At 43.6% G+C, this 26,113-nt stretch overlaps 1 protein-coding gene across 1 annotated transcript in view; it reads right to left on the reverse strand.

Moving 5' to 3' along the window:
• The window catches only part of LOC124805729 (juvenile hormone esterase-like), a 126,483-nt gene extending 102,472 nt beyond the window's left edge, over window positions 1-24,011 (reverse strand). Inside the window, exons 1-2 of the mRNA XM_047266300.1 lie at window positions 23,931-24,011; window positions 19,871-20,032 (exon numbers count right to left, since the gene is read on the reverse strand). Of these exons, the coding sequence (XP_047122256.1) occupies window positions 19,871-20,032; window positions 23,931-24,011 (243 nt within the window). The remainder of the gene's footprint in view (window positions 1-19,870; window positions 20,033-23,930) is intronic.
• Between the last annotated feature and the right edge of the window lie 2,102 nt (window positions 24,012-26,113).

The following is a 26,113-nucleotide window of genomic DNA, read 5'->3' on the forward strand; positions in this document are numbered from 1 at the left end:
ACTGATTTCCTTGGAATTAAAATTATTACATTCTTCTTGAAGTCTGTGGGTCTCATACATCTTTCACACCAGTTGGAAGAATTTTGTCATGACTGGTATTCTCGCAGATATCAGTGGTTCTGACGGAATGTTGTCTACTCCAGGGGCCTTGTTAGGACTTAGGTCTTTCAATGCTCCGTCAGATTCTTTCCGCAGTGTATCTCCTCTCTTATCTTCGTCTACATCCTCTCTTCTTACTATAATATTGCCTTCAAGTACATTTCGATTGTACAGCCCATATGTACACTCCTTCCAACTTTAATTTTCCTTTCTTTGTTTAGCACTGGTTTTGCATCTGAGCTTTTGATATCCTGCTGCTTTTCTTTTCGCAAAATGCCTCTTAAATGTTTTTATAAGCATTATCTAACTCTCATCTATTTATACGATCATCCATATCCATACGCTTGTCCTCAAGCCATTCCAGCTAAAGCATTTTGTGTTTTCTTTCAATCTCATTTTTGACTTTGGATTCCCCTTCGCCTGCTTCGTTTGCTGCATTTCTGCTTTTATTCCTTTCATCAGTTAAATCTAGTATCCCCTATGATATCTTACCATTTCTACTAGACCTTGTCTTGTTACCTATTTGTTTCTCAGCTTCCTTCACTATTTCGTCCTTCAAAGCTACCTATTCGACTTCTTCTGTATTCCTTTCCTTTGTTTTCGTCAGCCGGTACCTAATCTACATCTACATCTACATATATACTTCGCAAGCCACCGAACGGTGCGTGCCGGTGGCTACCCTGTACCGCTAATAGTCATTTCCTTTCCTGTTGCAGTAGAAAATAAAAAAAAATGACTGACTATATTCCTCCACATGTGCCCCTATTTCCCGTATTTTATCTGCGCGCAATAGAATAATGGCTGACTTTATGCCTCTGCATAAGCCCCTATTTCCCGTATTTTATCTTCGTGGTCCTTAAGCGCAATGTATATTGGTGGCAGAAGAATCATTCGGCAGTGAACTTCAAATGCTGGTTCTCTAAATTTTCTCAATAGCGTTCCTCAGAAAGAACGTCGAATTTCCTCCAGAGATTCCCACTTGAGTTTCCGAAGCATCTCCGCAACATTTACATACTGTTCGAATCTACCGGAAACAACTCAAGCAGCCCGCCTCCGAATTGCTTCTATGTCCTCCTTCAATCCGACCTGGTACGGATCCCAAACACCCGAGCAGTACTCAAGACCAGGTCACTCAACCGGCCTAGTGCAGTTTCCTTTATAGTTGAACCATACTTTGCTAAAATTCTCCCAAGAAACCAGAGCCAACCGTTCGTCTTCCCCACCACACTCCTCATATGCTCGTTCCATTTTATATCACTTTGCAAAGTTGCGTCCAGATATTTGAACGAAGTGACTGTGCCTAGCAGTGCACTACTAATGCTGTATCCGTAACAGTTTTGTTTTTCCTATTCATCCCCATTAACTTACATTTTTCCACATTTAGATCTAGCTGTCATGTATCACACCACTTGAAATTTTGCCTAAGTCGTCTTGTATCTTCCTGCGGTCACTCAACTTGAAGACCTTACCGTACAGCACAGCATCATCAGCAGACAACCGAAGATTGCTGCCCACCCTGTCCGCCAAATCATTTACGTATTTAGAGAACAACAGTGGTCCTATCACACTTTCCTGGGGCACTCCTGACGATACCCTTGTCTCTGATGAACACTCTCCGTCAAGGACAGCATACTGAGTTCTATTACTTGAAAAGTCTTCGATCCACTCACCTATGTGTGAACATATTCCATATCCTCGTAGCTTCGTTAACAGCCTTCAATGGGGCACCGTGTAAAATGATTTCCGGAAATCTAGAAATACGGAATCCGCCCTGTTGCCTTTCATCCATACTTAGCAGTCTAAGATGTGAGAAAAGGGCAAGCTGAGTTTCGCGCGAGCGATGCTTTCTAAAACCTTGCTGATTAGTGGACATAAGCTTCTTATTCTTAAGAAAATTAATTACATTCGAACAGAGAATTTGTTCAAGGAGTCTGCAGCAAACCGAAGTTAGCGATATTGGTTTGTAATTTTCGGGTCCGTTCTTTTACCCTTCTTTCCTAATGGAGTCACCTGCGCTTTTTTTCCTGTCGCTTGCGGCTTTGTGCTGGGCGAGAGATTTGAGATAAATGAAAGCTAGTTAAGGGACAAGTGCCATAGAGTACTCTTTCTAAAACCGAGTTGGGATTCCAAGCGATCCTAGTTACTAATTCGCTTTCCGATCTTTCAGTTGTTTCCTACGCCAAGGATGCTTATTAGTAAGTCGTCCATATGGGAGTCTGTCGGATGGTCAAGTGACAGAACGTTTGTACGATTCTCCTGCGTGAATGAGTTCTTGAACGAGAAATTTCAAATTTCGACTTTCCTTTTGCTGTCTTCAACTGCCACACCAGGCTGGTCAACAAGGGATTGAATGGAAGCCTTAGACCTGCTTAGCGACGTTATGTAGGACCAGAATTTTCTAGGGTTCTCTGCTAGATCTTTTACAGATGTGTGGAGATGGTAGTTGTTGTGTGTTTAATGCATAGATCTTTTCACAGACGCATGAATCTCTACTAACATTTGCTTCTCGTCATTTGTGCGTTCTCTTTTAACCGAGAGTGCAACAGCCTGTGCTTCCTTGCATCTTCCTAATTTCGTTAGTACACCATGTTGGGTCTTTTCCATCCCTTATTCACATATCTGGCTACAGGTCAAAGCTAACAATCTGCTTGAGCATTGCCCATAATTCCTATACGTCCATCTTACTGGAACTAAGTGACGTCAATTCATTGTCACGTGAGATGATAACAACTGCTTATCTGCCATATCTACCAGAAAACCTCCCCTAGCCTTCTTGACTGATTTATTGACTTTCGTAAATATAGTTGCTATAATGATACCAAGACTGCTAATCCCTTTTTCTATACCGACATTGTCGATAATATGTGGCCTGTTTGTAGCTACAAGATCGAAGATATTTCCATTACGTTTGTGCTTCCGAGCTAGTTGCTCAAGACAGTTCCAAAAGACGCGTTCAAAAATATTTCGCACGACTCTCTGTCTGTACCCCCCTAAACTGAACCCATACAAATCCCAGACCATACTTGTTAGCTTAAAGGCACCTCCCGCTAGTACTGTATGATCTGGGTATTTACGTACTGCTGACCATAGACTTCCTTTGATTGGCTCTAGAACTGTTACAGCTGGATCGGGTGGCCGTTAAAAAATATAACAATTAACTAGTTTTCACCTGCACCTGTTACACTCGACCAGATAACTTCAGTATCGCACTCCATTTGGATGTCAAGAGGCACAATATTACTGTCACCTGCATTCCCCTTACTGTGGTCTTCAGATATACGTTCCATGACTCGCTTAATATCTCACAAGTTTCAAATTTGGGTTTCATCCAGCTCTCGGTCCCAAGAATAAGTCCTGGAGTGCAGTAAATTCGGGAACTTTGCTACGAATGCGTCGCCAGTTTATTGATAAAATTTTGACAGTCGAAACGTCTTTACTCTGAAAGCGTTCTGACTTCCCTTGCTGCCTATCGACTAATGAGTGTTCATCAGAGTACCTCAATCTACCGTCTAGCCTTAAAGACACCTATATGGATTTAAAAAATACTCTGCTAAGGAAGTAGCTGCTTCCTTCGTGTAGTGCACCCTTGACATATCAAGAGGAGTCCTACAAACCCCACCCGTTAACGCAGGTCTAGAAATCTGCAGCCAAGAACATCACACAATCTTCGTAGCCTTTGGCTGAGACCCTTCACTCGGCTCCAAAGCAAAGGACTCCGATCAACTCTGGGAACAATGCTGCAAAGCATGCCTTGCTTGTCTGCTTGCACCTCACACGCTAGGCTGCTGTCTTCACCACGCCCTCCAGCCGCCTGTGTGAACAGAAGATGGCCTCAGAACCCATGCGACAGTCGTCGTTGGTGTCGACATGAATCATAACCTGTAGACGACTGGAACCTGCACGCTCGTTAGCTCCAGGTAGGGTCACCTCCACATCTCTGTTGAGGTCCTCCAGCAGACATACCGAGTGCACATTGGCCTCCTTGCCAGCCCTGAAATCTATATGTCTAAGGGGCTCCATAACACGACTAGCTTTGGAGCTCCCGATATCTAGAAGCCACCGCCCCCTCCCCCACCCCACCCCTGTGTCTCTGATCGGTTCCTCCTGAAGCAGCGACTACATGTCCACTCACAGGGTGAATAGGCAAGACCAGATGGCCAGTCTCCTCCACATTGGTCCTCCGCCTCGAGCAACGCAAAATTGTTACTACCCGCCACTCACTGAGTTGGGTGCATTAGGAAGTGCCTCGACAGCAGTGCTCCTGTGCAACAAAAGCGACCCCTAAGATGTCATATGGGACACACCAGATTCTCAGCCACCGCTACGCCCTGAGGCAGCAGCCTGAAGGTGGCTGCAGCCAAAAACGCGTTCGTCTGTTCACAAAGTATTAACGGCTCCCCCTGCGTTTGCACACAGCCTGCACACATCCTAACCGTCCTAGTTAGGCTAACTGAGGAACTAATCTGTAATAGCAGACAGATATGCAACTTTCTGCCCTTCTGATGTGTCAGCAATGGCAGACGTAACGAGTGCACGTCGACTTTCTTTCGAATCCTGAACGCTGTCTAAGTGGCTCCATAGTGTGCATAACATTGGAGTTCCCGATAACTAGTAAACCCCTCCCTCCTTGTGTCTACTCGGACCCTGCCAAAGCAGTCACCACATAGGCCCCCTGTTTCGAGAGACGTGAACGCATTACCACCCGCCACTCACCCTGCAGACTGATCGACCACCTGGGATACAGTAGGAAGTGCCTCGACAGCGGAGACCATGGGAAAAACAGGCGTCACCCGAGGTGTCCTATGTGACGCGCCAGATTCTCCGTCGCCGCCACACACCGAGGACGCAACCTGCAGGGGCTGACCGAAGCCAAAAGCGCATAGAGATGTTCGCGAATCGCTGCTAACTCCTCCTGCGTCAGCACACAGCATGCAAACCTCCTAACCATCCTGACTAAATAAGGAATTAAACTATAAAAGAAGACGGAATTCAGATATGCAACTTTGTACCCACCTGATTTGTCACCAACGGACGCTGAAGCGTTAATGAGCTATGTAGATGGCTGTTCGATGAGTAACTACTGCGCTACAGACTTCATGAATTTAGCCTCACAAAAACATGTGATTAAACCTCCTAAACAGAAAAACACTCACGAAATTTGAGAACTATATTACAAAGAAAACACAGGAAAAGCCAAACAGTTAACTTTCCGCTCTGTGGATCTGTGTCAGCCGAGAACTGGGGCCGATAGCTGCTCTCTCTGAACCTCTCGACAATATCTGGATCTTTCAACTTATCCAGGTCACAACTAATATTTCATAGTTTCGGGAGTTACTTTAGTTTTAGTCTACAGTTCATTGCCTATAAACTGTGACCAGAGTCCATAACTGCATCTGGAAATGTCGTACAATTTAAAATCTGGTTCCGAAACTTCTGTCTTTTAGTTATATAATCAGTCTGAAATCTTTCGGTCACCCCATGTTTCTTCTGCGTATACAACCTTCTTTTATGGTTCTTACACAGATGATTAACGATGATTAAATTATATTCTGTGCCAAAATCTGCCGTTGGCTTCCTCTTTCATTCTTTTCCTCATTTCATAGTGTTCTATTATTTTTCTTCTCTTCCTTTTCTTACTATCGATTTCCAAATGCGTTCACTATTCTGAACATAGTAGATAACCTGCATTAACATTTTCTTATTCATTATGAGACCTACTCCTGCAGTAACCATACTTAATTTAGTTTTCGTAGCGCCATACTCACCTGACCAGTGGTGATATTCTTTTTGCCACCGAACTTCACTAAACCCTACCACACCTAATTTCAACCAATACATTTCTCTGTTTAAATTTTGTAACCTACCATACCGATTGATGGATCTAACTTCCCACGCTGCGAACTATAGACTGTCAGTTATGTTTTTTATGATGATGACATTCTCCTGAATAGTCTCCACCCGGTGATTGGAACAGGGAACTATTTTACTTTTGGATTAGTTTATTTAGCAGGATACCATCATAATTTAAGTGTATATCGAGCCGTAAGCTCTTGGAAAAAATAACGGCTGTGGTTTTTCCCCGTGCTTACAGCCGCTGGTTGATTTTGTAAGGCCATGAAAGTCACTCATCGAGACTATTACCCTTGCGACTACTGAAAAGACTGCTGCGCCTCTTCAGGAATCTCACGGTTGTCTGGCCTCTCAACACATTTCCCACCGTTGTGATTGCACCAACGGTACGGCTGTGTCGTTGAGGCACGTAAGACACAGCCCACCAGCGTAACGTCCATGATGAACTGAGTGGGAGGCGCGGGATGGGCGGGAGGGGGGGGGGGGGTTTGGCGGATGAGCGGGGGGAGGGACATCATTAAAGAAAAAAAAGTATATCCTTGCGGAAGTGTTCGAGAAAAGGTGTGGTCAGAAGCTGAAGTTGCGGATATATTGGATGTAAAAACTGTAAATAAATTTAGAATGTTTTGGAGACACTTTTTCATGTGACAGAGATGTCACAAGTACACCGTTTCTCCACTATGAATCCGTGATTGTTTGACGCTAGTGCTGTTGAGAGACGGTGTTCAGACAATCGTGTGATGAACATTTTTCTAGAGTAGTAAGAGATGTCGTCCGTTATATTAATGCAAGGTATTCGACAGGCAGTAGCAACCAGATGTCAATTCGGCTTCAATGTAAATGGACAACATATCCAGCAATATTTTGAGAACAATAATCATCACACGGAGATTCGAACAGTCTCTGAACAACATTGGCTTCAGAGTCTTTATGGACCCATTTCGGTGCACATGTGACATTTTTTGTCACATAAAAATGTCTTCCTTTTATTTACACTAAAATTTTTTACATCCATTTTTTACTACACCACGTCCTGACGGACACCGTATTTAGCCATCTGAGGATTTTCGTAGCAGGGGCATTTGAATACAGAGAGGAATACAGTGAGGTGACAGGTTACGGGATAGCGATATGCACATATACAGATGGCGGTAGTATCAGGTATACGAGTTATGGAACGGCAGTGCATTAGCGGAGCTGCCATTTGCTCTCAGGTGATATATGTGAAAATGTGCTACACACGAATGTTGGAGATGAGGTGTACTGATAAGGTTAAGAATGAGGAGGTTCTGCGGGGAATCGAAGAAGAAAGGAATATGTGGTAAACACTGACAAGAAGAAGGGAAACGATGATACGACATCTGTTAAGACATCAGGGAATTGCTCCCAAGATACTTGAGGGAGCTACAGGGAGCAAAAACTGTAGACGAGGACAGAGATTGGAGTACATCCAGCAAATAACTGAGGGCGTTGTCTGCAAGTGCTACTCCGAGGTGAAGAGTTTTCCACAGGAGAGGAATTTGTGGCGGGCTGCATACAGGTCAGAAGACTGATGAAAAAAAAATATGAAAAAGTTTACCACGTGATTACGGCCGCACGTCAGGGATTAACAGACTTTGAAATCGGAATGATAGTTGGATTGGATTGGATTATTTGGGGGAAGAGACCAAACAGCGAGATCATCGGTCTCATAGAATTAGGGAAGGACGGGGAAGGAAGTCGGCCGTGCCCTTTCAAAGTAACCATCGCGGCATTTGCCTGGAGCGATTTAGGGAAATCACGGGAAACCTAAATCAGGATGGCCGGACGCGGGATTGAGCCGTCGTCCTCCCGAAATGATAGTTGGAGCTATACGCATGGGACATTCAGTTACGAAATTCAATACCGTTATATCCACGAGGCCAATAGTGTACCTACAGTACCAAATTTCAGGCATTACCTCTCTCCAATCAACATTGGCGGCCGAAGACTTCCGGCATAAGAAGTCAGCCTCATTCTGCCAAAGGCCTTGTCAAAGAGGGCGGAGGAGCGGATAGAGGTTCAGGGCACTCTCTTGTCCTAGGGGTGGGAAATTGCCCCTACAGGCGGAAGAATCAGCAATGATCAACGACATGAGGATGCAGAAGGCAATGGAAACCACTGCATTAAAGACAAGTAACGTGTATCCACAGGACATGTGCCCTGTAATTGAAGAAGTGTCATGATGATCTCTCCATTGGCGAAAGATTCCGGAATAGTCCCCCATTCGGATCTCCGGGAGGGGACTGCCAAGGGGGAGGTTACCATGAGAAAAAGATTGAATAATCAACGAAAGGATAACGTTCTACGAGTCGGGGCGTGGAATGTCAGAAGCTTGAACGTGGTAGGGAAACTAGAAAATCTGAAAAGGGAAATGCAAAGGCTCAATCTAGATATAGTAGGGGTCAGTGAAGTGAAGTGGAAGGAAGACAACGATTTCTGGTCAGATGAGTATCGGGTAATATCAACAGCAGCAGAAAATGGTATAACAGGTGTAGGATTCGTTATGAATAGGAAGGTAGGGCAGAGGGTGTGTTACTGTGAACGGTTCAGTGACTGGGTTGTTCTAATCAGAATCGACAGCAGACCAACACCGACAACGATAGTTCAGGTATACATGCCGACGTCGCAAGCTGAAGATGAACAGATAGAGAAAGTGTATGAGGATACTGAAAGGGTAATGCAGTATGTAAAGGGGGACGAAAATCTAATAGTCATGGGCGACTGGAATGCAGTTGTAGGGGAAGGAGTAGAAGAAAAGGTTACAGGAGAATATGGGCTTGGGACAAGGAATGAAAGAGGAGAAAGACTAATTGAGTTCTGTAACAAGTTTCAGCTTAGTAATAGCGAATACCCTGTTCAAGAATCACAAGAGGAGGAGGTATAATTGGAAAAGGCCGGGAGATACGGGAAGATTGCAATTAGATTACATCATGGTTAGACAGAGATTCCGAAATCAGATACTGGACTGTAAGGCGTACCCAGGAGCAGATATAGACTCAGATCACAATATGGTAGTGATGAAGAGTAGGCTGAAGTTCAAGACATTAGTCAGGAAGAATCAATACGCAAAGAAGTGGGATACGGAAGTATTAAGGAATGACGAGATACGTTTGAAGTTCTCTAACACTATAGATACAGCAATAAGGAATAGCGCAATAGCCAGTACAGTTGAAGAGGAATGGACGTCTCTAAAAAGGGCCATCACAGAAATTAGGAAGGAAAACGTAGGTACAAAGAAGGTAGCTGCGAAGAAACCATAGGTAACAGAAGAAATACTTCAGTTGATTGATGAAAGGAGGAAGTACAAACATGTTCCGGGAAAATCAGGAATACAGAAATATAAGTCGCTGAGGAATGAAATAAATAGGAAATGCAGGGAGGCTAAGAAGAAATGGCTGCAGGAAAAATGTGAAGACATCGAAAAATATACACTCCTGGAAATTGAAATAAGAACACCGTGAATTCATTGTCCCAGGAAGGGGAAACTTTATTGACACATTCCTGGGGTCAGATACATCACATGATCACACTGACAAAACCACAGGCACATAGACACAGGCAACAGAGCATGCACAATGTCGGCACTAGTACAGTGTATATCCACCTTTCGCAGCAATGCAGGCTGCTATTCTCCCATGGAGACGATCGTAGAGATGCTGGATGTAATCCTGTGGAACGGCTTGCCATGCCATTTCCACCTGGCGCCTCAGTTGGACCAGCGTTCGTGCTGGACGTGCAGACCGCGTGAGACGACGCTTCATCCAGTCCCAAACATGCTCAATGGGGGACAGATCCGGAGATCTTGCTGGCCAGGGTAGTTGACGTACACCTTCTAGAGCACGTTGGGTGGCACGGGATACATGCGGACGTGCATTGTCCTGTTGGAACAGCAAGTTCCCTTGCCGGTCTAGGAATGGTAGAACGATGGGTCCGATGACGGTTTGGATGTACCGTGCACTATTCAGTGTCCCCTCGACGATCACCAGTGGTGTACGGCCAGTGTAGGAGATCGCTCCCCACACCATGATGCCGGGTGTTGGCCCTGTGTGCCTCGGTCGTATGCAGTCCTGATTGTGGCGCTCACCTGCACGGCGCCAAACACGCATACGACCATCATTGGCACCAAGGCAGAAGCGACTCTCATCGCTGAAGACGACACGTCTCCATTCGTCCCTCCATTCACGCCTGCCGCGACACCACTGGAGACGGGCTGCACGATGTTGGGGCGTGAGCGGAAGACGGCCTAACGGTGTGCGGGACCGTAGCCCAGCTTCATGGAGACGGTTGCGAATGGTCCTCGCCGATACCCCAGGAGCAACAGTGTCCCTAATTTGCTGGGAAGTGGCGGTGCGGTCCCCTACGGCACTGCGTAGGATCCTACGGTCTTGGCGTGCATCCGTGCGTCGCTGCGGTCCGGTCCCAGGTCGACGGGCACGTACACCTTCCGCCGACCACTGGCGACAACATCGATGTACTGTGGAGACCTCACGCCCCACGTGTTGAGCAATTCGGCGGTACGTCCACCCGGCCTCCCGCATGCCCACTATACGCCCTCGCTCAAAGTCCGTCAACTGCACATACGGTTCACGTCCACGCTGTCGCGGCATGCTACCAGTGTTAAAGATTGCGATGGAGCTCCGTATGCCACGGTAAACTGGCTGACACTGACGGCGGCGGTGCACAAATGCTGCGCAGCTAGCGCCATTCGACGGCCAACACCGCGGTTCCTGGTGTGTCCGCTGTGCCGTGCGTGTGATCATTGCTTGTACAGCCCTCTCGCAGTGTCCGGAGCAAGAATGGTGGGTCTGACACACCGGTGTCAATGTGTTCTTTTTTCCATTTCCAGGAGTGTATGATTGTCGGAAGGACAGACTCAGCATACAGGAAAGTCAAAACAACCTTTGGTGACATTAAAAGCAACGGTGGTAACATTAAGAGTGCAACGGGAATTCCACTGTTAAATGCAGAGGAGAGTGCAGTTAGGTGGAAAGAATACATTGAAAGCCTCTATGAGGGTGAAGATTTGTCTGATGTGATAGAAGACGAAACAGGAGTCGATTTAGAAGAGATAGGAAATCCAGTATTAGAATCGGAATTTAAAAGAGCTTTGAAGGACTTACGGTCAAATAAGGCAGAAGGGATAGATAATATTCCATCAGAATTTCTAAAATCATTGGTGGAAGTGGCAACAAAACGACTATTCACTTTGGTGTGTAGAATATATGAGTCTGGCGACATACCATCTGACTTTCGGAAAAGCATCCTCCACACAATTCCGAAGACGGCAAGAGCTGACAAGTGCGAGAATTATCGCACAATCAGCTTAACAGCTCATGCATCGAAGCTGCTTACAAGAATAATATACAGAAGAATGGAAAAGAAAATTGAGAATGCGCTAGGTGACGATCAGTTTGGCTTTAGGAAAAGTAAAGGGACGAGAGAGGCAATTCTGACGTTACGGCTAATAATGGAAGCAAGGCTAAAGAAAAATCAAGACACTTTCATAGGATTTGTCGACCTGGAAAAAGCGTTCGACAATATAAAATGGTGCAAGCTGTTCGAGATTCTGAAAAAAGTAGGGGTAAGCTATAGGGAGAGACGGGTCATATACAATATGTACAACAACCAGGAGGGAATAATAAGAGTGGACGATCAAGAACGAAGTGCTCGTATTAAGAAGGGTGTAAGACGAGGCTGTAGCCTTTCGCCCCTACTCTTCAATCTGTACATCCAGGAAGCAATGATGGAAATAAAAGAAAGGTTCAGGAGTGGAATTAAAATACAAGGTGAAAGGATATCAACGATACGATTCGCTGATGACATTGCTATCCTGAGTGAAAGTGAAGAAGAATTAAATGATCTGCTGAACGGAATGAACAGTCTAATGAGTACACAGTATGGTTTGAGAGTAAATCGGAGAAAGACGAAGGTAATGAGAATTAGTAGAAATGATGTAAGTAGGCTGTTTAGGTTTTTTTATTGGTAACGCCACCTCTGTATGAAAATCACTGGCTGTGCTGTGTGCAGTCTGCGGCTGCTTTGCATTGTTGTAATACTCGCCATTGTAGTGTTGGGCAGCGGCAGCTGGATGTGAACAGCGCGTAGCGTTGCGCAGTTGGAGGTGAGCCGCCAGCAGTGGTGGATGTAGGGAGAGAGATGGCGGAGATTTGAAATTTGTCATGAACTGCTATATTTATATATGATGATATCAAGGTAAATACATTGTTTGTTCTCTACTAATATCTTTCATTTGCTAACTATCCCTATGAGTAGTTAGTGCCTTCCATAGTTTGAATCTTTTATTTAGCTGGCAGTAGTGGCGCTCGCTGTATTGCAGTAGCTTGAGCAGCGAAGATTTTTGTGAGGTAAGTGATTTGTGAAAGGTATAGTTTAATGTTAGTCAGGGCCATTCTTTTGTAGGGAATTTTGAAAGTCAGATTTCGTTGCGCTAACAAAATATTGTGTGTCAGTTTAAGCACAGTCATGTATAATTGTTCAAAAGGGGACGTTTCATATGGCGACCCTTAGCCGAGGATACATCACTGGAATCTTCTGATTATTTTTTCTTGTAGTTTGTGTAATTGGTGTAGCTATTGTTTATTGGTAGCGCGTAATCATAGAGAGAATTTCCTTTGTAGTTGTAGTTTTTCATTGTTGTACAGTAAAACAGTTGTGGCATGCATGTAGATTTGCACCAAGTATTTCGCAGCTGCGCTGGCAATTAAGTAGACATTATTTCCATTGCTATGTTATTTTATTTTGCTCTTCAAATTGTGCTTTTCTGTGTTATCGTGTGAAATATTGTGACAATTATGGCGTGTGAAAAACGTAATACTAGGCTCCAAAGTAAACTGAGAAATGACAGTGAAGACGAAGGCAGTGTGTTAGCGCCGCAGAGTAATGAATTAACTAATGTTCAAAGTAGTAATTTGGTAATTGCGCATAGGGAAATGGAGCGGGCGGCAAACAATGGTGTAGACAGTGAAACAGGTAGTGAACAGGGAAGCGTTATCGATCGATTGGTCGGCAACAGCTCGCCTCAGGAATCGGGAATGACAGAACACAATATTGCAAATACTGCAGACTCAGGTTTTGGGTTCTCACCGTTTTCTCAAATGAGTCAAGACACATTTTCCGCTTGTCAAAATGTGAATGTTGCCGGTGCAACTTCACTGCCGAAAAGCACTGAGGAACATGTTTCAGACACCAGTGCATTGTTATTACAATTAATGCAACAAATGGGACAAAAGCTTGAAAAGTTAGACACAATGGAACAACACCAGAGACAAACACAGCAACAGTTAGACACAATGGAACAAAATCTCAAAAAGTTAGACACAATGGAACAACACCAGAGGCAAACACAGCAACAGTTAGACACAGTGGAACAAAATCTCAAAAAGTTAGACACAATGGAACAAAATCAGAGACAAACACAGCAACAGCTTCAAAAGTTAGACTCATTGGAACAAACTCTTGAACAAACGCGTGAAGATTTAACTACTGAGTTACATCACATTGAATCGAAATGTCAAAAAGTCTGTAATGACGTAAAAACTCAAATTTGTGAGCATTTTCAACCTATTTTTTCGCGGCATGAAAATGCATTACAGAATCACGAAGCAGCCATAAAAGAACTGCAAATTATTGTTCATGAAAATCATGAGACCTTGCAAACTAAATTTGACTCAGTTGCATCTACCGATTCGGTTACGCAACTTGCAAAAACTCAGGAAAACTTTAAGGACACAGTAGATACTCTGAAACTTGGTTCAGAAAAACACACTGAGGAAATAAGTACACTATCGGAGAAAGTAGCCGAACTTTTGGATCAGTTCACTAATTTATCTACGAAGGTAGATGATAATCTGATTGACGCAAGACCGGTAGTCTTTAATGACACAGAAGAGTATGAACAATTATACATGACTGTGCTTAAACTGACACACAATATTTTGTTAGCGCAATGCAATCTGACTTTCAAAATTCCCTACAAAAGAATGACCCTGACTAACATTAAACTATACCTTTCACAAATCACTTACCTCACAAAAATCTTCGCTGCTCAAGCTACTGCAATACAGCGAGCGCCACTACTGCCAGCTAAATAAAAGATTCAAACTATGGATGGCACTAACTGCTGATAGGAATAGTTAGCAAATGAAAGATATTAGTAGAGAACAAACAATGTATTTACCTTGATATCATCATATATAAATATAGCAGTTCATGACAAATTTCAAATCTCCGCCATCTCTCTCCCCACATCCACCACTGCTGGCGGCTCACCTCCAACTGCGCAACGCTACGCGCTGTTCACATCCAGCTGCCGCTGCCCAACACTACAATGGCGAGTATTACAACAATGCAAAGCAGCCGCAGACTGCACACAGCACAGCCAGTGATTTTCATACAGAGGTGGCGTTACCAATAAAAAAACCTAAACAGCCTACTTACAATGAGAACAGCGAGAAACTTAACATCAGGATTGATGGTCACGAAGTCAATGAAGTTAAGGAATTCTGCTACCTAGGCAGTAAAATAACCAATGACGGACGGAGCAAGGAGGACATCAAAAGCAGACTCGCTATGGCAAAAAAGGCATTTCTGGCCAAGAGAAGTCTACTAATATCAAATACCGGCCTTAATTTGGGGAAGAAATTTCTGAGAATGTACGTCTGGAGTACGGCATTGTATGGTAGTGAAACATGGACTGTGGGAAAACCGGAACAGAAGAGAATCGAAGCATTAGAGATGTGGTGCTGCAGACGAATGTTGAAAATTAGGTGGACTGATAAGGTAAGGAATGAGGAGGTTCTATGCAGAATCGGAGAGGAAAGGAATATGTGGAAAACACTGATAAGGAGAAGGGACAGGATGATAGGACATCTGCTAAGACGTGAGGGAATGACTTCCATGGTACTAGAGGGAGCTGTAGAGGGCAAAAACTGTAGAGGAAGACAGAGATTGGAATACGTCAAGCAAATAATTGAGGACGTAGGTTGCAAGTGCTACTCTGAGATGAAGAGGTTAGCACAGGAAAGGAATTCGTGGCGGGCCGCATCAAACCAGTCAGCAGACTGCTGACCAAAGAAAAAAAACCTCTCTCCAAGGACAACGCAGTGGCCAACAGCCTCCAGTTAATCACCGGGAGCAGCGGCGTTTGCGTACAGCTGTCAGTGCTAACAGACAAGTAACACTGCGTGAAATAACCGGAGAAAACAATGTGGGATATTCGATGAACGTATCCATTATGACAGTGTTGTGAAATTTGACGTTAATGGATTATGGCAGCAGACGACCGACTCGAGTGCCTTTGCTAAGAGCCTGGAAAGCCTCTCCTGGGCTCGTGACCATATCGGTTCAACTATTCAGATGAGTCCTGAATTCAGATGGTAAGAGCAGATGGTAGGATTTGAGAGTGGCAGACCCCATGAAATCATAGACCCAAATTGTCGACGAGGCACTGTGCAAGCTCCATAATGCTGTACAGGGCGATTACATGGATCATTGACTAGAAATGGTTACATTAGACTAATCTAAGACAATTTTCAGCCATTCATGGACGTCATGTTTCCAAACAACTACTGAGTATTTGTGGATGATAGTGCGCCATGTAATCGGACCACAATTGTTCGCGATCGGTTTGAAGACCATTCTGTACAGTTCGGGCGAATGATTTAGCCACCCAGATCGTCCATCATGAATCCCATCGAAGATTTATGGGACATATTAGAGAGATCAGTTCGTATACAAAATCTTGCAACGGCAACGCTTTTGCAATAATGGACGGCTGTAGAGGCAGCATGGCTCAATGTTTCTGCAGGGGACCTCCAACGACATGTTAGGTCCTTCGCATATGGAGTTGCTGCACTACTCCGGGCAAAACGAGGTTGGACACTATATTAAGAGGCATCCCATGACTTTTGCATCTCACTGTAAATGCGCATTGCAGTATTAGGTTTTAATAATTGGCACCTGGTGAAGAAACTAGCAACTCATCCACAACACAATTACACACACATAGAAACATTCAAATTCTGACGTACACACAGTATATATGTAAACATAAAATCATGGGGGTAAACTGATAAATATAGGAGATGTCGTTAGGTAATCAGTCACAGAAATAAATCCCTACTGTGAAGTACCTATAAGCACATAGCCATAACACTTCAGCAAAGGCGGGCCTGAGGGAACGGCAGTTACTAGACAGATTTGTTAGAATAAACCTAATTATGTGTAATTCACCTACAAAAGAGGTTACTTACCAAACCAAAGTGCTCGATTCATAGGTGGTTACTTGCAATGCGCAAGTGTTCGACTTGTTCTAAGAAACTGTTCGTCGGTTCAGGTCCCTTACCAGTGTTAACCGAAGACAGAGAGGAAACTGACGTCTAAATCTGCATGTAAATGATTAGTTTGCAATCCTCACTTAAGTGTGAGGCAGAGAGTTTAAAGAGTCACGTTCAGATTACTTCTCGACCGTTCCACTCTCGAATAGCTCGTGGGAAAAATGAACGACTAAACCGTTCCGAACTAACTTTGACTTCTCTTACATTATCAAAAGAATCATTTTGCTTTATGTAAGTAGGAGTCAGCAAAATATTTTATAATGCGTGTCGAAAGTTGGTTTGGCGTTTAAGACTTTCCTGTCACGATAACTGCTTGAAAGTTTCTCGGTGTTGCATCAGATGGTATTTTCTAGCCTGTACAACATTTCTGCGAGGCAGTGGCCTGTAATTTTCAGGTGCGACAACATTAGAGGACTGCTTATATTCGAAGGTAAGCGCGCTGCGTCACAACGACACAAACGTTCTCAACAAAATTCAAAACGAAACGCTACAAAAAAACTAGCTGTTCATTGCCACAAGCCTTCCTCTCAAAATACGATATCCCCCGTTCAGATCCGAATCATTGAACATATTATACCCATTAAAGTATGCATTAAAGTATGTATCTCATGCAATCATCACGAGGGAAAATGTAAAGAAGATTCTAGTGTACACAGAGGTGTATTGACAATCTATTTTCGCGTGCACCAACCCCAAAAGTGACGGGTACTGCGCACCACACACGGTATCTTGCGAGCTGCAGAACTGGAAAGACATTTCTGTAAAGCCAAACATTTGCGTGCAGTTAACAGCGGCAAAGCCTCAACAGGTGATTATATTACATAAAATCAGGACTTCAACCACCTACAGACACTGAAATACATCAGTGATTATGGTTGAAAATTTATGCGGAATAGCAATTCGAACCCAGATGCTCGCTTATCTTAGAATGTTTTTCCTAAACGACTCGGTCATCCACACACGTTTACCGTGAAACTCACGTTCCCAACCTGCCACGCACAAGTAGCGTCCTCGTCCATTAGCCCCACTGATCGTAACATCCAGCAAGTCCTGCAGGGGTTTGGAAGATATTGTGAAGACACGTTGGAAGCACCAACAGCCGTCCTCACTCTCATGTATATATACACACATTAAAAAAAGTTTTGCATCACCTCGGTTCCAAGAGTTCTGGAACCTGTACAGAAAACTGGAATAGAGATCAACATAAACATCATTTTAACCCTTTTTATTGCTCATGAAAGCCACACATCGCATGTTGTACCACCATACAGTGACTCCTTCAGAGGTAGTGGTCCAGATTGCATTACACACTGCTACCTCTAATACCTAGTAGCACGTCCTCTTGTATTGATGCATGCTTGTATTCGTCGTGGCATACTATCGTCAAGTTCATCAAGGCTCTGTTGGCCCAGATTGTCCCATTCCTCAACGGCGATTCAGCGTAGATCTCTCAGAATGGTTGGTGGGTCTCGTCGTGCATAAACAGTCCTTTCCAATCTATCCCAGGTATGTTCGATGGAGTTCATGTCTAGAGAACATGCTGGCTACTCTAGTCGAGCGACGTCGTCATCCTGAAGGAATCATTCACAAGACGTGCACGATGGGGCGAGGGGGTGGCCAATTGTCGTCCATGAAGACGAATGCTTCGCTAATATGCTGCCGATATGGTTGCACTATCGATCGGAGGATGACATTCATATATCGTACAGCCGTTACGGCACCTTCCACGACCACCACCGGCACACGTTGGCCCCACATAATGCCCCCCCAAAACAGCAAGGAACCTCCACCTCGCTGCACTAGCTGGACAGTGTGTCTAACACGTTCAGCCTGACCGAGTTGCCTCCAAACACGTCTCCGGCGATTGTCTGGCTGAATGCATATGGGACACTCATCGGTGAGGAGTGTTGCCACTCCTGAGCAGTCCATCCGGCATGTTGTTGTGCCCATCTGTACCGGGCTGCATGGTGCCGTGGTTGCAAAGATGGACCTCGCCATGTACGTCGGGAGTGAAGTTGCACATCATGCAGCCTATTGCGCACAGTTTGAGTCGTAACACGACGTCCTGTGGCTGCACGGAAAGCATTATTCAACATGGTGGCGCTGCTGACAAGGGTCCCCCGAGCCATAATGCGTATGTAGCGGTCATCCACAGCAGTAGTAGCGCTTGGGCGGCCTGAGGAAGGCATGTAATCGACAGTTCCTGTCTCTCTCTGTATATCCTCCATGTCCGAAGAACATCGCTTTGGTTCACTCTGAGACGCCTGGACATTTCCCTTATTGAGAGCCATTCCTGGCACAAAGTAACAATGCGGACGCGATCGAACCGCGGTGTTGATCGTCTAGGCATTGTTGAACTACAGACAACACGAGCCGCGTACCACCTTTCTAGTGTAATGACTGGAACTGATCGCGTGTCGGAGCCCCTGCGTCTAATAGGCGCTGCTCATGCGTGGTTGTTTTCATCTTTGGGCAGGTTTAGTGACATCTCTGAAGAGTCAAAGGTTCAAATGGCTTTGAGCACTATGGGATTTAGCTTCTGAGGTCGTCAGTCCCCTAGAACTTAGAACTACTTAAACCTAACTAACCTAAGGACGTCACACAGATCCATGCCCGAGGCAGGATTCGAACCTGCGACCATAGCGGTCGCGCGGTTCCAAACTGTAGCGCCTAGAACCGCTCGGCCACTCTGGCCAGACCACTACGGTTGCAGGTTCGAATCCTGCCTCGGGCGTGGATGTGTGTGCTGTCCTTAGGTTAGTTAGGTTTAATTAGTTCTAAGTTCTAGGCGACTGATGACAACAGAAGTTAAGTTGCATAGTGCTCAGAGCCATTTTGAACCTCTCTGGCCGGCAAGAGTCAAAGGAACCGTGTCTGTGATACAATATTCACAGTCAACGTCTGTCTTTGGGAGTTCTAGGAACCGGGGTGATGTAACACTTTTTTATGGTGTGTATATGTATAAATACTTAGCGAATTCACGAGGAGAAGAGCTAATGGATGGGGACACTAACTGCGCGTGGCAGGTTAAATATTTGAGTTCGTTTAGAACCATTTCCGGATGACAGAGACCGTTAAGATCACTGTTCGACTGAAGTGTAGCATCTAGGTTTGAGTGGCGGTACTCCAGACAAATTTTGAACTTTCACCACTGACTTACTTCATTGTGTGCAGGTGGCGGAAACTCTTCTTTCTCTTACTGTACGAATGCTGTACCACCACTACCACATATCCATACTTAACATGTGAGTGATACTTACCAGTTAATTAATGCTATTCACTGGGTTCGACATGTCCGTTTCAACGTTTGCCCTTGCATTGCGGCTGCTGAACACTTTAAAATCGGTGTAAGAATCTACAAGAGAATTTTTACGTGAATGCACGAGAAACGTTGTTATAGTCCAGTTAAGGTACTGGTTGTTTGTTAGTCACGGTGTCACACTCTATCCAGTTAAGGTACTGGTTGTTTGTTAGTCAGGGTGTCACACTCTACAGAGTCTCCTACACGATCGGAGCGAGCCCTAAATTTCAGCAAGGTTACTCACCCTGAAGCGGAGGTCTCCCAGCGGCGGTGTTGCGAACGGGATGCCGACGAACCTGTTGTAGAGGGTGCCGTTGAGCGACGTGGCCACCACGCCCCTGAGGGCACCCGTCTCCACCGTCACGAACACGTCCTCCCCCTGCAACAGAGCCACGTGTGGCGAACTCTGGAACAGAGTGAACGTTATGTACAACAACATAAATGTGCAAGCGTAACTCAAGATCCTGATGCGACGGTTAAGATCTGCATATTAACTTGGACAGTCGCAGGTAAAGCAGAATTCAATACCGTTGCTACCAAAGTTTCCAGAATCTGTCCCTAAGTCTTCAGGCAAATTATGGAGAAGGAAATCCCTTCCCCCTTTAAAACTGTAGATACCGTGTCCGAAACTCAATTCGCGTCTTGTCTAACTGAAAAGAAAACAGCTCCACAACGGGACGAGATCCGAAACGACATGCTCGAAAAAAAAAAAAAGCACCTCGACCTTGTTAACGAATTGATTCTGTTAGACCATACAAATACACATATTAACACTAAGTTGTTTATGTCTGGAAGTTCGACCTAGAATCAAAATAAAAATAGTTGCAATCCTCCACTTGCGACCAAGATTATCTGGAGGTTTTCTTTGATTCTGAGGCATTGGTCTGAACAGGTAATCCTATCCGAAACACTTGTTGTTGGAAACCCATAAGTTCCACTTTCATCTCATTGGGATTTGGCTGATTGAAACCGAGCTTCGAAATTTACCACATATCCAGCAGAGCAAACTTCTTTTATAGAAAGTAACATTATATCTTTCAAATATTGGAAAAAACATTACTGTTACATCGTTTCGTGGTCGTTATGAATGGAGAAACACATAGAGTGAAAGCTTGTTAAAGACGACACTCGACACGCGTATTAGAATGACTACGATCCAGGACAGAATGTGGAAGGTCAAACAGAGGGTGGTGATAATTCCTGACACTTAATATAGAATAAGATACACGAATTATTAATACCTAAGGCGGGGTTTCACTTCATTTCTACCATTATGAATTTTTTGGAGGTTAAAGTATTGTTTAATACTTCTGCACCTGATTCAAAATGAAATACATAATACACGCTACACTTCTGGTCAGGTCAGTATAGGATTATCAACACTCAATCCAGCAGCAAAAATTCAGGAATAGATCTAGCAATGAATAATAAAATAGGAATTTGGGTAAGCTGCAGCGAACAGTATAGTGAATCCATTACAGTAGCTAAGATAGATACAAAGACCACACACTACAAGAGCACAAATGTATATGCCTACTAGCTCTGGAAATGATGAAGGGATTGTGAGAATACACGACAGTAAAGGAAATTATTTAAAAATGTAAACCACAGAAGAATTTAACTGGTATGAGGTAATGGAATTCGATAGTACGAAAAGAAAAAGGATAAGTAGTAGAAGAGCATGGATAGGAGAAACAGAATAAAAGGGGAAGCCGCATGATAAATTTCGGCGTTCTCTCGTTAGATAACCATGAAACAAGGTCGTATATGTTGAAGAATTCGAGAGATGCAAGAAGATTTCAGATAGCTAAAATAATGGTAAGAAAGAACTTCCAAATCAGATTTTAAAAGGCAGTACATTTACAGGGACAAATATAAACTGCGAGCACAATTTCAATTATGAACCGCTGAGTAAAGCTGCAGAAATAGAAAAAGTTAATAAATTAAGGTATGGACGTGAGAACTGAAAGAACAAAAACCTGCTGAGAGTGTCAAACGCAACATTAGGGAACGGTTCACTGAGACATGGAAAAGGAATGCAAGATAGGACGATTGTATAACTTTCACAGGCGTAGAACAGTGAAGGTAGCAGAGTATCAAATTGGCAGAATAACAAGGTGCACTAAAATCATCAGATAAGAGAGGAGATACTGAAAGTAACTGACGGACCGATAAAAAATAAAAACGCAACAAATGAAGCTGGCAGAAGGGGATACAGACGTCTAAGAAATGACATTATGAGGAAGTGAAAATGAAAAGGCAGGAATGGTTGGACGATATGCAAGGCTTTATGTGTATGCACGTCTATGAGAAAAAACAGACGTCGCCTACACGGAAATTAAACTGACCTGTGGAGAAAAGAGAAGTGGCTGCAATGTTATTCAATCTGTGTATTGCACAAAGAGTGCAAGTAACGGAGGGGGAATTTGCAAAGGGAGAAGAAATTTTGAGGTTTGCCCAAGACACTAATTCTTCAAGAGACGGAAAAGGTCTTGAAGGACTTGGAAGTTCTGTTAAACAGAGTGGATGATGTCTTCATGAGAGGCTATAAGATGAACAGCAACGAAGACAAAACAGTGACAATGAAATGTGGTCGAACTGATTCAGATGATGCTTATAAAACTAGATTAGAAAATGAGAAACTAAGAGTAGTAGATGAAACTGGTATTTGAGCAGCAAAATAACTCTCTAACCCCTATAGGGAGAGCAACGTAATTCAGACAGACAACAGCAAGAAAAAGAGAGATTTCTCAACATCTAATAAAAATTTGTTGGGAAGTGTTTTGGAAGATATTTGTGTGGAGAATAGCCTCGTACGTGTTTGAGACGTGGTTAGTCAACAGGGAATTCAATAAATGGAATGGAAGCTATTGAAAAGTGATGCACTGTAGATTAGATGGGCAGATCGAATAATGAGGATATACTGAATCGCATAGGGGAAGAAAAGAAATTAAATCAAATCCACAACCTGGCTAAAAGAAAGGATTGATGGTTGAGACATATGTTAAGGCATTAAGGAATCACGATTTGCTATTGGAACGACGTGTGGTGTGCAAAACTTTTAGACGGAAACCAATATTCGACCAAAGTGTGCAGCAATTATACGGAGATGAGGAAGCCTACACAGGATAGAATAGCATGGAGAGCTGCATCAAACCAATAATCGGATTGAATACCACAGCAAAATCTCCACAGAATATTCAATTTCTTCATTGCATTAATCGAGCAATATATGTAAAGAGAAGAATATCATCAACTGGAATATTCTGTGAGTTAACCAAAGTCTTTACTGTAATCATTCAGGGTAAGATAATACAAACGTTGTGGTATCAAGCATGTACACTATTATCAAAATCTCAAGTACAACAAGAAAAGAGAGAAATAGTGAGACAACACGTAAGCACCACAATAAGTGACCGCTGAGATTTCTACACAGATGCCGCTTTCTCTATAGGAAGCGAGTTCAAATGGACTGGTTATGGACTAGTAACGACAAGCAGTACCGTAAACTCGAAATGCCCCCTTCCACGTTCCCCGCTTTTGTCAACAGAGCGTAGCCTCTTGCTGACATATACAACGTAACGTCACAGAGACTTCATTTAGCCGCTGTTTGGCTGTAATCGTCGGTCAATTGGTGGTAGGTCATACCACCATTTCATCAGCTGTACTGTAAAATGTCATTTGAGACCAGTGGTAACGGTTCCGAATCATTGGAAAAGTTCAAAGCCGACCGTAACAGGGTCGTCATCTGCTATTAACTGACCGACGATATCCAAAAGTTTCCGCAAAAGACCTTAAGTTTAGTTTAAGGATATCCCATAGTGCTAGAGATTTTGGTGCGCTCTTAGTATGCCACGTCGCACTTACTGCAAACAAGCATATCCCCTGCTAAATACTATGTCCTTCTGCAAGAGACTTCGTAAGCTTGATTCTTTTCAGATCAAATATGTCTTCTGATTAAAAAGTGTTTCTAGTTACGTGACTCGCAAGACATTTGGCATACAGCATTGGACTACATCCAGAAAATAATTAAGGACATAGGTGCATGTGCTACTGTGAGACGAAGAGGTTGGCAGAGGAGGGGAATTCGTGGCGGGCCGCATCGAACCAGTCAGAAGAAGACTGATGACTCAAAAAGAGAGCGTGCAAAGGACATTCATCTGACTAGTTGCGAATACGCAACTAACAAGACTCTGGTTACGAATACAGTCAGACAAGTGCCAATACGGAACAAAGTATGCAGTATAAAGGAACTAAGGGTGAAGAAATTAGTGATGAAATGCTCGAAGACTCGGTCAAAGTACCTGGAGAAGCTGGGGGCGCGGTGCGGAGTCTGCGACTCCCACAGAGAGGACAGCGACCAGCAGTATCGCCACAGTGCTCATGTTTGCGTCTCTGACCGCAGTGACTGCCTACTGACTGCCCAATAGCCGGCAGCTCACCTTACAGCTTCTTTAGTAACGGAGCTGTCATATTTATCTCAGAGTTACATAAAGCACTTGCTATCAGTCTACGTGTTGGGAACGTTTTAACTTATCGTATCGTATCTCTACTGAGATTGCTATAAACTGACTCATTTTAAATCATTTTGATACGAGTCACGCACTTAATGTGAGAAACGAAATTGTCATCCTAACTAACTGAAGCAGCTACCGTACACGGTAACTGTTGTATTTGGAGGTTCACTGGGATACAGAGAACAAATGCCTGACAAGAGAGCACATTGTCATCCTAAGAAAATGAAATCGATATTTTGCATGGTAATTTTTGTTATCCTTGTGGGTGCTACCCTCGGAGTCACAAGATAATTGGGGTCACAGACGTGCCGAGACTGTGCTACCAACCACTTTCAATAGACAATGGTTTATCCAATCCTTTTCTGGTGAACAGGATTCTAGAGAAATGTAAGCGAATGGTAAATCTCTCGCTGCCTCGAATCTGATTAGAAACTAACACCTCATCAGTTTGGTCCCTTAGGAATTCACACACATTAGAACATTTGGAAACTAACGACATCAGATTCAAAGTATCGGATGAGAAAACGGAACAAAATTAGTACCATTTGAAATCCCGTCCCTTTACTTACTTTTTCCCGAAAGTTCACATGAGACTATGACCCTGATTTTATTCTCTGAAGTCGAACTGAAATTATTTAGGTTTGGGAGCGGTAACGTCTTTCGAAAAGCGCAACAGATTGAGAAAAGGAGGCTTAGCCACAGTGAACCAAGACAAAACTGAAATTACAATCCTCGTTTTTAGATTTCATGCATTTGTTAACTATATATTTAAATAAATTGCATCCTATTGATAAACTTTGTGCAATGAAGATGTATTTTATATCTGTGCCGTATTTCACCTAATAATCCGAAAACATTGAGCTAGTGTAACACCAGAAATTATCTCGCAGCCTTTGTCTCTGCTGGCATGTGTCTGTACGTTCAACAGCGACACACACTTATCTGCACACCCACAATTTTTATTTAATAAATCTGCAGTCTCTTCTTAAGGCAGGCTACTTCACGCTAGCTTTGTATACAATTAAAATGAATAGAATACGTTTCGAGGACTTGGTTTCTTAGCGAACACCTGTGGAGGTGTGGCACACGTGAAAAAATTAGTTAAACACAGACCAAGGGCAGAGGACAATAAGTTTGTAAAAATCGCAATTATGCTGAAAATTTATGTAATGATTAACATTAAAATTTGGATAACATACTTCATGTATAAATACATTTCAATGGACCATGCGCCTTTACATTGCACTCGGATACATAGACTAAAGAAATCACAACATATTACGTTTAATTGCTGAAACACTGCTTGGCAAGAGTCATAAAATTGTAATAATTCGACTGAAACAAAGTATGAATTAATAAAAATTGGATATTGACCCCAAGGTGTTCTGCGGGAGTTGGAAGCGTAAACAAAGACCTAATAATTTGCATGTTATTTAAGCCTACAAAATCTATTATGGTCACAATTCTAACTGTGCCTGATCTGAAAAGCCATCTAACTTGCAGTTATGTTCAAAACGAAGCGTCTGTATTACGGGGTAATTCAGCAGACCCAGTCATCACAGCAGCATGAAGAAGAGAAGAGTACCGTGTCAGTTGATACGAGACGTCACAAAACGAATTCTGCAACCTCGCATTCTTACTGATTGGCTCCAGTCAAATCTTGCTCGGTCCGACAAGACAAACCTTACTGTTTCCTGCCACAGATGTAAGGCTTTAGCAGTCTGACAGTTGGCTACACATCTTTTAGGCAGACTATCGTTGCGTACACGCACGAATATGCGGCATGAGAGACGGTTTGTACCACAGAAGACGTCTTTCACGTTGACTGGAGCTTTCAAGGTGAGCATCTTGCAACACATCCTTTCCATACCGATATAGATGAACTGTGCTAGGATAATAATTCGATCTGGATTTTGATCCAGACACTAATTTTATGCACTGTAATCACGGTTTGGCATACCACCTTATTC

Source organism: Schistocerca piceifrons, chromosome 7 (assembly GCF_021461385.2).
Source record: "Schistocerca piceifrons isolate TAMUIC-IGC-003096 chromosome 7, iqSchPice1.1, whole genome shotgun sequence".
Classification (NCBI taxonomy): Eukaryota; Metazoa; Arthropoda; class Insecta; order Orthoptera; family Acrididae; genus Schistocerca; species Schistocerca piceifrons.